Source organism: Notolabrus celidotus, chromosome 16 (assembly GCF_009762535.1).
Source record: "Notolabrus celidotus isolate fNotCel1 chromosome 16, fNotCel1.pri, whole genome shotgun sequence".
In the NCBI taxonomy this organism is placed as follows: Eukaryota; Metazoa; Chordata; class Actinopteri; order Labriformes; family Labridae; genus Notolabrus; species Notolabrus celidotus.
Window position 1 is genome coordinate 13,721,703 of NC_048287.1, and position 12,383 is coordinate 13,734,085.

The 12,383-nt window shown below is 40.9% G+C and overlaps 1 protein-coding gene across 1 annotated transcript; it reads right to left on the reverse strand.

The window, feature by feature from the left end:
• Nucleotides 1-324: 324 nt before the first annotated feature.
• Nucleotides 325-8,183, reverse strand: nfe2l3 (nuclear factor, erythroid 2-like 3). Its single transcript, XM_034704936.1, has 5 exons — nucleotides 7,273-8,183; nucleotides 5,348-5,428; nucleotides 4,801-4,899; nucleotides 2,920-3,388; nucleotides 325-2,810 (listed from the first exon to the last, which is right to left on the reverse strand). Exons 1-5 carry the CDS (start codon nucleotides 7,786-7,788, stop codon nucleotides 2,047-2,049), a joined length of 1,929 nt encoding a protein of 642 aa, XP_034560827.1. The 5' UTR covers nucleotides 7,789-8,183; the 3' UTR covers nucleotides 325-2,046.
• Between the last annotated feature and the right edge of the window lie 4,200 nt (nucleotides 8,184-12,383).

Sequence of the window (12,383 nt, forward strand, 5' to 3'; positions counted from 1 at the left end):
CCTTATGAAGGCTGGTTATTGAGATTGGGGAAGCTCTGCGAAACACTGGCACAGGAATGAGAACATCTTGTTTATTTTTTTTCTATTTTCTTAAACCAGAAAAAAAAACAACATCTGCAAGTGCATTTCAAAAAGCCTTAAGAAAAAATATTCAAACATCATTCAACAATCACCATGCAATCAAAAACATTTGCCCCCAGCAACAAAGAAAAACAGTTGGAAATTTATACAGACAGAAAAGTAAACTTGGTCAAACCAGAAAATTAAATACAAATTTGCGAGGGACTTACAAAAAAATAAAAGAATGAGTCACACTCTTCACTATTACGCAGCGTTCTTCACTTTACTCACTCACTTGCCTTTACAAAGTGGTGTGCAATCCAATAAGATAGCAACTTGTACTAAATACTTTATCAACTCAAAAAATCTCAATTATATGAAAAGCAAAATCTGAAACAACCACAGACTGTATAAAATATGGACGTAGTATCCGTGACGTCACCCATCTGTTCCTGAGAGCTGTTTTGAAGCAAATCGACGGCAGCAGCCATATTGGAAATGCTGAACTCAACCAGGCAGAGTGTGACGTAGTTTGAGCCTCTTAGCCAACAGCTATGTGTTCCCGACCGGGAGTCACGTCAGTCATGTCCATATTTGGGCTAAACTCGTAATCTTAATATCTTCTGAACCGTCACGTTAGAAATAAATTCACCCCCCGTACAGTGTGTGCCATTAGAGAGATTAGCTTCGTAGGGCCAAGCCATTTTTTGAACCAGGCTGTAAACATGTTTATTAATGCTGCAAAGATCATCTTTTTCCCATTCGTGTCTATGTGGTTTCCGGTGTTTCTGCAGCCAGCCTCAAGCGGATTTTCGATGTATTGCAGTTTATAACACTTCCGCATGGGCTTCATCGCTTGAGACCGGAGGTTGCCGCTTGGAAACAACCCGTTATCCTATACTATGGATGCTGATTGTTTTTTTTTCTTCCAGAGACTGGAGGTAAAAGTCAATTTTAGGGTCATTCTAATTATTTAAAAAAAACTTTATAAAATGACTGCAGTTTTGTTCCCCTAAAAGGTTGTTTTTCTTCTTTGCAAAAATGTTGCATGAAAACTAAATTGTGAGGTAGAATATAATCTTGCAAAAACTCCCAAATGATTGAAATGAATGAGTTGAGCAAAATTGTGCTTGAAACAAAAGTGAAAAAATTAAAACGTTAAATGGTCGTGCCTTTTTTGTGGTGTGAGAATGTGCATCTGAGAATCATGTAAACACAATATCCAAAACACTTCTTCAATGCAAATTTAAGGCCTTGTCAGTTTAATCATTGGTATGTTTTATGTCATCAAGACATATGGTAAACAACAAAATCCAATATTTCTATGAAATAGTACATGTCCTCAAATAGCGGGAAGAGACCTGTAAACTGTAATTAGGTGATGTCCCAATAGTCATACCACTTTTTAAACTTAACCTTGTGAAAAAAGATACTGCCCTTAAATGTCCCTTGATTCACAAAAGCATTCCAGGGACGTCAGACAATTTAATAAATATGAGGGTTAACCTCCTCCTTATACTGAGCAGGGTCAAGATTACACAGAAGCAAACACAGAGGCCTCCACCAAGATCTCTATCCAGTAACTGTCACAATGCCGGCCATGTTGACTTCAGACACGTCTGGTTGACTATGTTTGTCTGTTAAAAGGTAACACTCATTACTTTAAAGTTAACAGGCACAGAGAGAAACTGGTATCACCAGCAACTTAGCTCGTCCCCTAAACCACCCCGGGATGCCTTGTGCATCTTTATTGAGCAGAGTGTCCAGTGTGTAAGCTACATTTTTCCCATGAGAAGTTGTATTTACAGATATTATTCTTTTTTTCTTGAATGTTCAAAGTATCTTTTCTTTTTTGCAGCTTTGCCGATTTAGGCTCCCAACAGCGGTGAAACCACACCAACTTTAGAAGAGGAGATCCCAAAACCAGAGTCAGGCAAGTAAGTTCAGAAATACTCAAAAATCAAAGTCTGAGTTAGAAATACTGCATCACTGCTTCTTCTCCTTCTTTCTCTTGTCTGTTTTGTTACCAGTAGATGTGGCAGGCCGTCTCACTGGCTGAACTTCAACCCTCCCATTCGCCCCGCACTGCAGGGTGAATCTTTCTGGGTTCAGGGGCTGTCCCGACTCATCCCTCAGCCGGGCCAGGACATCTCTGGTCAGCTGCTTGATCTGCTGGCCCACAGCACCCATTGTCTTGGCTGTGAGCTGCTTCTCCCTCAGCAGCCTGTCTCTTTGAGCTTGTAACCTTTCCACCTCTTCCTGAAGCCCTGTGATGGCATCTAGTTTGCGTTTGCGGCAGTTCTGCGCTGCTAGTTTGTTCTTCCCCCGCCTGCGGATGTCCCTCAGCAGGGTCACCTGCTCAGGGGAGAAGCCATGACCGTCGAGGACTTCCAGGAACTCCTCCACAGGCATGTTGACGATCTGCAGGACAGAGAACGGGATAAACATGGCGCGGGCTCGCACCTCGTCACGACTCATGTCCCTCTCATCCAAAAATGGGCCTTCATCGTCGCTGAGAGGCTCCTCTTTGATCCCTTTGTGAGGAAATGTCACTGCTGGTGGGTTTAAGAGAGCAGTAGAGGAGTAGCTGTGGTCATGCCACACACTCTCACTCTCATCAATGGGTGACCAAGTTGTGGCATAGTCTGTGATGCCTTTAGGGGGGACAGAGTCCACCTCACTGCTGTAGCCTGTAGCTCCGCACTCATCCTCGCAGTATGAACTAGATGATGAGGACATCTCTGATGAGTCTGCATGAGCAAGGAGTCAGTCATTGTATGAGTGTGAATGACATACTATTTCTGTATTTTGGAAATAAAGACATTCAATGGAACAGTATTAGTTGAGATTTAAACCAACCTGGGGAGACTGGACCTCCAGAGCTGCTCTCCAGCGAGAGACCAGAGTCTGAGTCCATGTCCTCCAGAGCCTGTGTATCTATGCCCTCCAGACCCTCCATCAGCTGGGTGTCGATAGTGTCCAGGCCTCCCAAACCTGGAAGCTGATTGATCTGGTCAAACACTGCCTCATCCAGACAGCCACCCAGAGTGCCATTTCCAGTCAAACTACAGACTGAGGCAAAGGGAAGAGCAGCCAGGCCCAGTGCCATCCCTGGCAACGCGTCTGATTGTGAAGAGCTTGTAGATTCTTGTCTGAAGAGAGCTCTTCGTTGTTGGGTGTCCAGTCTGGGCTCAGCTCTTTCAGGCTGTGCACCAAATACTCTGGCACATGTTACCATGGCATCATGCAAGCTGACATTCTGGCTGATGGCGCTGGTGATGTCTGTGTCCATGTCTGACAGACGCCCAGTAACAAGGGGGTCCAAGTCCTACATGAGACATACATTTGAACTCAAACTCAGTTGTGCAATTTTTTGAAAACGTACCACAGCATGTTGATCTCCACAGAAACAAAACACTGAAGGTTCTCACCATGCAGGGTTGCCCCTTAAAATTAATGAAGTTAAGCAGCAGTACTAAGTAGCTGAGTCAGCAGCATTTTGTCTTTTAAATGTTTACTCCTTTGGATAATTTTAGCAGTATCCAATACACCAACAATATGGCAGACTAAACGTTACAAAACTAGTCTCAACTTGACACTTAAGCATCAGAGGAAGATTTTTACCAGTAGTCAATCTAATTTAATCTTCACCAAAAGCAGGGACCAAGTGACTATAACAGGAAACAACACAAAAATCATCTATTTTAAGTAGGTATGTGCACAATTAATCCAGTATCGATTAAGTGATTGTTAAGAACTTACTGGAAACATGCATTTTTCTTTTCAATTTTCCATCAAGTGGAACAAACAACATGTGGTCTCATATTACACTCAGCTACCAGGGAGGTGTTTAAAGCATGTTTCGATGTGATTCAGCTGGTTAAAGGTGTTGCACACAGCAGAGATGCTCAGCTGGCGGCTGCGGCTGTGCGCCAGGTCTCCACGTTCGCTTTTTAAAGAGGATCAATACGCAACTGCTGCCAACAAAGACTCAGACACGAAGGTTGACAACATTAAACAGGACATTTCCCCACCTTTGGATACAAAGCCAACAGACTGGTGCAAATTGCAGAGCAGCAACATCAGAGCCATTTGAGCTTTTCTGTCGCTGGACTGATTATAACCCGGTTGCGTTCGTAGCTGACACTTGACAGTGTACACATGCTCATTTTCCTCAATAAGAACGAGTAGGCAGAAAACTGGACACTGAGATCTGAAGTACTTTTCTGTTCAGTTCTCTTTTTGCAGTAAAACCACAAATAGTAGTATGAGCCTTCACTTTATAAGATTTTGTCCGCAGATAATTTTTATTATGAGTCTGATTGTTGATATTCAGCATGTTAAACATGTTACCTGTATTCAATACAATCAGTTATATTCATTTTGTTGCTGTGAAACATGGGATTTAGGGGGAAAACAACGTATTTGGCATTGTTTTAGACATAAGAAAGCTTCATGTTTTTTTGTTGATTAAATCGATAATTGATCGTTAACATTTCCAAAGATCAATCACAAAGAATACTTAAAATTTACATCCCTAATTTTAAGTGTCTCTATGGTGCTCTTTTTAGTATTGAATCTTTGTATGAAACAAACAAATCTGATTTAACGAACAGAATTTTAAGGCAGGGACCGCCCTGCTTTTTTATTAAGCTTTATGTTGTTTGAAATCAGACATTTCACGTTTTTTTGTTGAATTAGTTCTTAGGCACGTGTAGTGAACATCAGCAGAATACTTACATCAAGGTCCGAGAAGGAATGAGAGAACAAGTTGCTCCAATGCTGGTCAATATCAATAGCAGGAGGAGGGTTGAGTGCAGTGATGCCTTCCAGCAGACCCTATAAAAGGTAATATGGGAGAATGTTACATAGGCAGAGTTAGTGGTATGTTATGTAGCAGAAAATGTGTCTTTCGTGTTGATTTAAAGTGTAGTTTACTCTTCCATCATAAGCAATATGGACTTAAACACAAAGTCTTCCCATGCAATACACACAGTAATTACCATAACACCACTGTCATCAGAATGGTGACAGTAATGAAGTAATGTCAGAATTATTAGAGGTTGAAATTAGGCAATGGGTTATCGAAAATGTTGTCAATTTCCTTAACATTGTAAAACAATGATACATATTTTGAGACCGACTTTACAAACAGTGTGTTGTCTACTTATAATCTCTTATAAGAAAAACAGTTCAGTTACTTTTCAGATAACAAGGGCTATTTTAACACCTATGATATGTGCAAAATTTTCACAGTGGAGCCTACTGTGTCAAACCAAGATCGTACCTCATGTTCTAGTGTGGAGCTGTGGGCCAGCTGAGAGAGCGGGGCCGGCTCTTCCTCTTCTTTGACTTTAGCATCACACTCCTGATAGTGAAAAGGCCATCAGAGAGTGTGGGGGGGGGGCAACAAAAAAAAGTCAGTTAACAAACTGACACCAAAGACAGTTTCAGTTTCTCAGTTTGGTGACCCAAATCAAACATTTCCAGAAAATCCCTAGGAAAGGATTACTCTACTGTTGTGTCAGAGAAAAGCTTTGTTAATGAGCAGTTGTTGTGACTCAGGGGGGGAACAGAGGTTAGCTGAACAGATTACATTTAACTCTGACTTCTTTTATCACCCTGCGTTCTGTGGTCTAGACATTGTTCTGTTACAAATAGAAATGTGTGTTTGTGTATGAAGCTCAGACTTGGGATCTTTTGCTTCAATAACAGTTGGAGTAATAATTACTTTCCCTGACAACCTAACTCTGTTAGAAGTTGTAAGACAAGCCCTGGTACACCATGTACTACATTTGGGTCACCAGCTGTCTGCTGAGGACACAGTAGTCTTGAGATTCTTCCACAGCGATAAAAACTTGTTTCCATGCCTGAATGATAAAAGCAATCATTCTCCACTATTTGAAAAGGAGAATAACAGCTACATTTGTTTCTATATTAATGCTAGAGGCAAAAATTTGACAAACTGCCGTCTATACCAGCCCAGATCTGCTGAAGCTCTGTCTGTGCTCGTCAACATGTACTAATAATGCTCTGTCGGCTACAGAAGGCTGTGTTAATATGGATATTTATTGATCTTTTACACTTTACAGCTGTAGTCCTCTCTTTTAACTCACCGTGTTTCCAAAACACCTTCCCCAAAAACAGTCATGCTATTACTCATTTTACAAAAATAAGAGTAGAGAATGAAAGATGTGTCAATAGCACTTTATCCCTGTAAATAATAACCCTGTGGGGGGGGGGGGGCTTTTGTGTAAGCAAACAGGGTGTGGGTTTAAGCCTCACTTCTCCACCTCTCAAGGCCCACAGCTGGCGGCTGGGTCTGAAGAAAGGGGGTATAGTTACACAAACGGCGACATCAACTGCCTTCAGGTCATAACATACACTGAGCAGCTGTTTCTACCCTGAGCTAGAAAAACTGGATCACTGTTCGGATTGAATAGAAAGGTGTGGGTGTGATTACAGCTTTAAAGCCATAATAGCATGTGCAGAACATAGATGGTGGGTACACATGATCTGAAACAATTGGGTTTCAATCAATGTTTCACCAGTAGGAGAGCCTATTGGCAAATACGTGGACAGCTGAGTGGTCACACTGCTCTTATTAGGGTCTTACATGTTAGGTTAATTCTACTTTGCTGACTCTTTAGAGAGGGCTTAATGTGACAAGCTCCACGGTTAAGTGTGACAGGTGCAGCAGGCGTTTGCATTCTTAATGATGTACATAAAAGACTTTCCTGTTACCTGGTTCTATAATTCACTCCTTGAACTAGCCAAGTTTGGTGAAAAATCATATTAAATAGTTCCATAATGAATGAATGTGCTATAATCTAACTGGGCAAGAAGTTAATCTCTGAGTTGAAATGTGTGACCCAGCAGTGGTGGAGCCAATCAAAGTGAAAGTGAATGCACAGGGTATGTTTTGCCAACAGGTTATCAAGTTATGTTATCTTGTTTCCTGGTTCAGCAAGGAAACAACTATGTAATAAGTGACTTCCAGGATTGACTCCCATCATTGTATAACATGGGCTGGTGCTGCTAGTTAGCTTCTGCTAGCATTAGCTGTTCTGTTAACATTGAGGAAGTTTCAACCCAGTCCATCAACAAAGATAATCTTGTTCTTTTACTTGTCAGCCAACCTTATGTCCTCTTATATCTAACTGACAAGCACGGTCTGTATCACTTTATGTTACATCCCACACATTCACTTGCCTCTTTAAGAAACCCGCAGGCTCCAGCGTTACAAGGCCCCTGTCCCAGTTCAGGGGCTGTTTGGCTCACATCCTGGCCTCTGTCCGGCAGGTGTTCACTGTCACCTCTGGCCTCGTCCCCGGAGCTTTCTACCCCCGAGCTGGTGTCAGTGTCGTTGCTGGTTGAAGGCCCACAGTCAGCCTTGTCTGTGGCAGACACCTGGTGCACCAGCCATGCGTTCAGCTGAGTAGGGAACCGCGGAGAGCCGAGGTTTCTCACCTCGTCTAACAACCGGCGACTTGCAAAGAAGTAGTCCAATTCAGGACATTTCGGGTGGACACTATACCCGTCTAGATTGTCTCTTAAACTATGAAAGGGTGTCTGGGTGTAGGCTGAGCTAGGACCCAAGTTAATCTCTATCAGAGGCGAGTAGTAGCCGCTTAAGTAGCTGTCGATATCAACACGAACTCCAATCAAACTGAGTAAGATTGTTAACTGAATCAGACCTTCTGTGAGGTACTTTTTCGCGATTTGCATTTTCTAAATACTTTCGGAGCTGCAGATAACTGTGAAATCCTGACCCAACAGTTCCTCTTTCCCGATCGGACAAAGGGAATAGCCGAACAAAAGAGCACGCCTTCCCCTGTCAGACAAAGAGGTCCGCCTGTACCGGCGTTAGGCAGCTATGCTAGCTATGAGCAGTGAGCTATCAGCTTTAATTACCGGGAACCTCGAGGAGAAATCATAGCGGATCTGCTCCTTTCTTTGCCTTTTAGTGCTGCAGTTCGTCCTCGGTGACACCTGCTATCAGAACGCTCCTGACGCTGCTAATTAAAGAGAAAATGAAACATCTGAAAAGCTAAATGCTGTCAGCAGAGAGTGCTGCTGCTGGGGAACTTCGTTTCAAGATTTGCATAGCTGGTCCAGATTGGACCGGAGAGTTCACCGCACCACGATGTGATTGGATGACAACAGTGTCAGTTCAGATTCTGGCCAATGGGAGCAATGAACAGTTGTTGTTCACTAACAACACCAACCCAAATACAAATTAAACATTATTCATACAAATAACAGCCGAAACCAAATGGATGTAACTTCTGAATCACGTATATACTAAAAAAAATTTTATTTTGTCAGTGATTTTAAACACCCTATCATACATAAATCCAAATTAACTTCTCAGGTGCATGGACAGTCTGCAGTTCCGGGACGTCTGTGCTACTGACCTGCATCTGTGCTGTATGTGGCCTACTGGTAAGTGGCTGAATTACAGTTTGAACTTGTTGAACTATAGCATAACCCCCATGAAGGAGAAGAGAAGTGGGGATAAGGTGGGATCTTGGTATGTACCAAACCAGGGGTTCCCAAAGTGTGGGTCGGGACCCGGGGCGTGTCCAGAACCTCTTGACCGGGGTGGCCCAACTGAGGCTCTCACATAGGCAGGGGTGGCCAGTGCATTTACAAATAAATAAAATTTACCCTTTCTGTCTTCACAACCTACTTTCATTACAGTATTAAACAGTTGTTATATTCCTTATGACTTAAAAAAAAAAAACATGACAAAGTGGCATACATTTTCTAAGCTTAATTCTTTAAGGTCTTACAAAATGTGTTTTTTCAAAGTCACATTTGAGGGCACTAATAAAGAAATCTGTCAGCATTTTAATTCATCCCAAATTATAAATTTTAACAGAAACCCCACCTCTGACAAGGCAAATAGCCAATCATAGTTTAGGATTTTGGGGTGGACTCTGGGGTGGCCTATTGGATTTCAAGGAGTGCCAGTGCCACCCTTGGCCACGGGTGGACCCAGGGGGGTCCTGAGACACAAATGGGGGGTCGCGAGATGTCTTCCAGAATGGTTTTTTTTGTAAGTTATATAAAAAAAGTACATTTTACCCATTATAGTAAAAAATATCAACAAAAATAGTAGCTACACTTGAAATAAAACCTGGAAAATAGAAAATGTAATGAGTTTTCTGCCTTTCTTTTTGCCATATGACTCCTAAGTTTAGAGTTAGTGAACAGTTATTTATCAAAAGTATCAGTAGCAGTAGGTTATAATGATTCATAAAGGCACAGGAAACACAGCCACACGCTCATAAAGGTAGGCTAACTTTCTGCAGACCAGTTAGATGAAGCCACATTAAATCACTTTGAGGGACAGTGGGGGTCGCGAGTCTTCTGCACCAATATTTTGGGGGTCGCAGGCTGAAAAGTCTGGGAACATCTGCACTAAACAGTGGATTGTGTTGGATTAAACAAATCAACACGACATAGATGTATCCCTGCCAGTTTCAAAGTTAAAATGCTGCTTCACAAACACAATGATCAAATAATCCTGTTTGGTATAAACAATTTGAAAATAAGGCAAATCTGCTAGTAGGATTTAGATGGGTTTTCTGATAACATTCCCTTTTCGTTAGTACAATATTGAAATGCACAAATGTCATTATCTACAAGATTAGATTTAGAGAGGAATTAATTAAGTTAAACTGCTATTTCTGTCAAATTAAAGGATTAAATGCTTGCAGTAAATTAAGCACCGTATGTGATTCTACAGTGAGATGGAGGTCATTTTCAAATTTTATTATAAGAGTAGGACATTGTCCACCATTAGTCTGGAAAAAAATAGGAAGCTGCAAAAACAAAAACTATATTTTTTTATGGTAAATGAAGCATTGCTACCCCCCAAATAACTGTTAAAAATTGTGTGATATGGTCAGTTTTTCCTTTCACACACAAAAAACATCAGATGTGTTGAATCCAGTCCTAGTGGTTGTTTTACTGTCAAGGATGTTGTGTATTGGATCTTTGCTTAAGCTAGAACTACAACTTTACACAGGTTAATTTATACAACTCCATCTCATTCATGTTTTGCAGAACATGCACATTTAATTTGCTCTTGGGTGTGAATCAAGATTAAGTTACCTCCTCTAACCTCTTGAGACTGAACCCTCCAGCTGGGTAAGTTAGAAAAACTATAGATTGTATTGTATTTCTGAAGCACTTCTGACCTGACGGACTCAGACCTCCAAGATCCCTGTGAGTTCAGGACAACGTGTTTTTTTTACCTCATTATCCAAGGTCTTGATAGCTATAGTCAGTGGGGATTGGGGGCAACCTTGAGGTAAATAACGGGACCAGAATACACACAGGATTAAAAGCAGACACCGATTGCACCATTTGAAAACGTTTATTAGGAGATTAGTAAAACACACACATTAATGTTTGTCTAGTAATAGAAGAAGCATCCGTATCCTATACATAAGGGTAACTAATAAAAACTTAATGCTGTCAAAATTCATATTCAAATGAGAGTGCAGATGATGATCAGAAATATTTACTTTAACTAGGCAAGTTAAAGTAGGCTTATTTCTTATGAATAATTGTATTATTTTGGATAAAAACGTGTTGATATCATTCATGTTAAGCATTTCTTTTGTTAGGATGTGTAATGTAAAACATAATTTAAAAATGTTCAAAGCCAAATTAAACTTTCACATAATTAAGTCCAAAGTATTGAATATAGTACAGTAAAAACAGTGAAGCTAATTACCTGTACCTGTTTTAGTTACTTGTAGACACCTTTGGCCATTTTAGTAAAACAAAATGCTTTTTTTTCTTTCCAGTTTCTTTGTGTTGATAAAAATGTTGATATAGTCTGTCAGAGAAAACAGGATTTGATTAAACTCAGAGTCTCAAAGAAGGACCAGGCAGTCGATGGGCTGATATCGGCTGATATCTGCTGAGGCCAAATTGAAATTAGATTGTCCGTGAAGAGGTTCACTTGCGACCCCTGCTGGTGAATAGATATAACTAAAATGGATAAACCATTGACCTTTGTACAAGTATAATAAGGCGCATTTTCCAATAAAATGAAATAGGTAATTTCATAGAAGAGCTATGATGCAAACATTGTTTAAAAAGACGCGACCACAAGGGAAGATGTCTATCCAAAAATGTGTCAATAGCTTTCCCCCCATTTAACAGCCTGATGGTGTTAGTTAATGTTCATTAGTCAATTTACGATATAACCATGAATACATTTTGAGTTAATTTTGAAAAGTGTATTGTTTTGTTAAATTAAATGTAATGAAAGAAACAGGATAAAAGAAATGCCCATGAAAATTGTGATCAAAACATTTTGAATTCGACAACAAAAACAGCAAAGAAGAGTGAGCTGGTGAGGACCAAGTTGACCAACAGAGAAAGCATGTTAGTACACTTGGTCGGACCAAGTGTACTAACATGCTTTCTCATGCTTGGTCCAAATACTACACTGCCTTCTTTCCTCTTTTCAATGTGATTGCTTTGATGTAGATTTATCTGCAATAAAATCAACACTAATCATCAAGGAAATAGTGCACAGACCTCTTGATACTGCTGTATTACAAATACTTTAAGACAATCGTATCCCATTTAAGGAACAACTAAGAGTGGCTTCAAATAGTATGGCTCAACACAAGTTCAACACACACTGTCTCTGTCAGCTGGACGGTCTCGCCAGCAGACAGCTGTGCCCTGCAACAGACCACAGGCACAAATCCAGTCAGACAAGTCAGGCGTGCTAAAGGCTTATCTGCTCTGTGTTACATCAAATGCTTTAGTTTTCAGTGCAGCATTGTTAAGCTACGGAGCAGATTGAATGATGTTACATTCACACTCGAGCAAATATCCGCTTAGATATTTAAAATTGTATAGTCCACCTCTGAAAAAATGTTTCACATTAGAGTCCCAAGCTGTTTATGCGCTACACCAGAGTCTCGCAGAGCTACAATAACTCCCCTTTAAATATAACAAGTGACACTTGCGGTCCGCCCCATGCTGGATTTACACATCGACAAATCCAGAATCTAAACGCTCCAAATCGCGTCGCTTTAAAGAAAGCTGTGAAGAGTAATCTGCTCCGATTGATGTGATGCCAGCACGCAGTCATCAGAATAATCCACAAGTATTTTCATAACGATGTGAAACACATTTAAATCAAGTTTGTGAAGTTCTGACAGATTTATTAGGGGCGAGCTCTTAAATCAACCCATGTACTCCTCTGAGGACGACGCGGATTGGTGGAATTATACATGGTCTGTGTGAGGCGAATGCGCATGCGTTCCATATTTTTCACCCGCTAA

Excerpts from the sequence above, each read along its gene's own strand:
- nfe2l3 (XM_034704936.1), bottom strand. The coding sequence starts at position 7,788 with ATGCAAATCGCGAAAAAGTACCTCACAGAAGGTCTGATTCAGTTAACA. Across the intron at positions 5,429-7,272 it reads CCTGCGGGTTTCTTAAAGAG|GAGTGTGATGCTAAAGTCAA; the intron begins GCAAGTGAATGT and ends TTTCACTATCAG. Across the intron at positions 2,811-2,919 it reads TGGAGGTCCAGTCTCCCCAG|ACTCATCAGAGATGTCCTCA; the intron begins GTTGGTTTAAAT and ends TTGCTCATGCAG.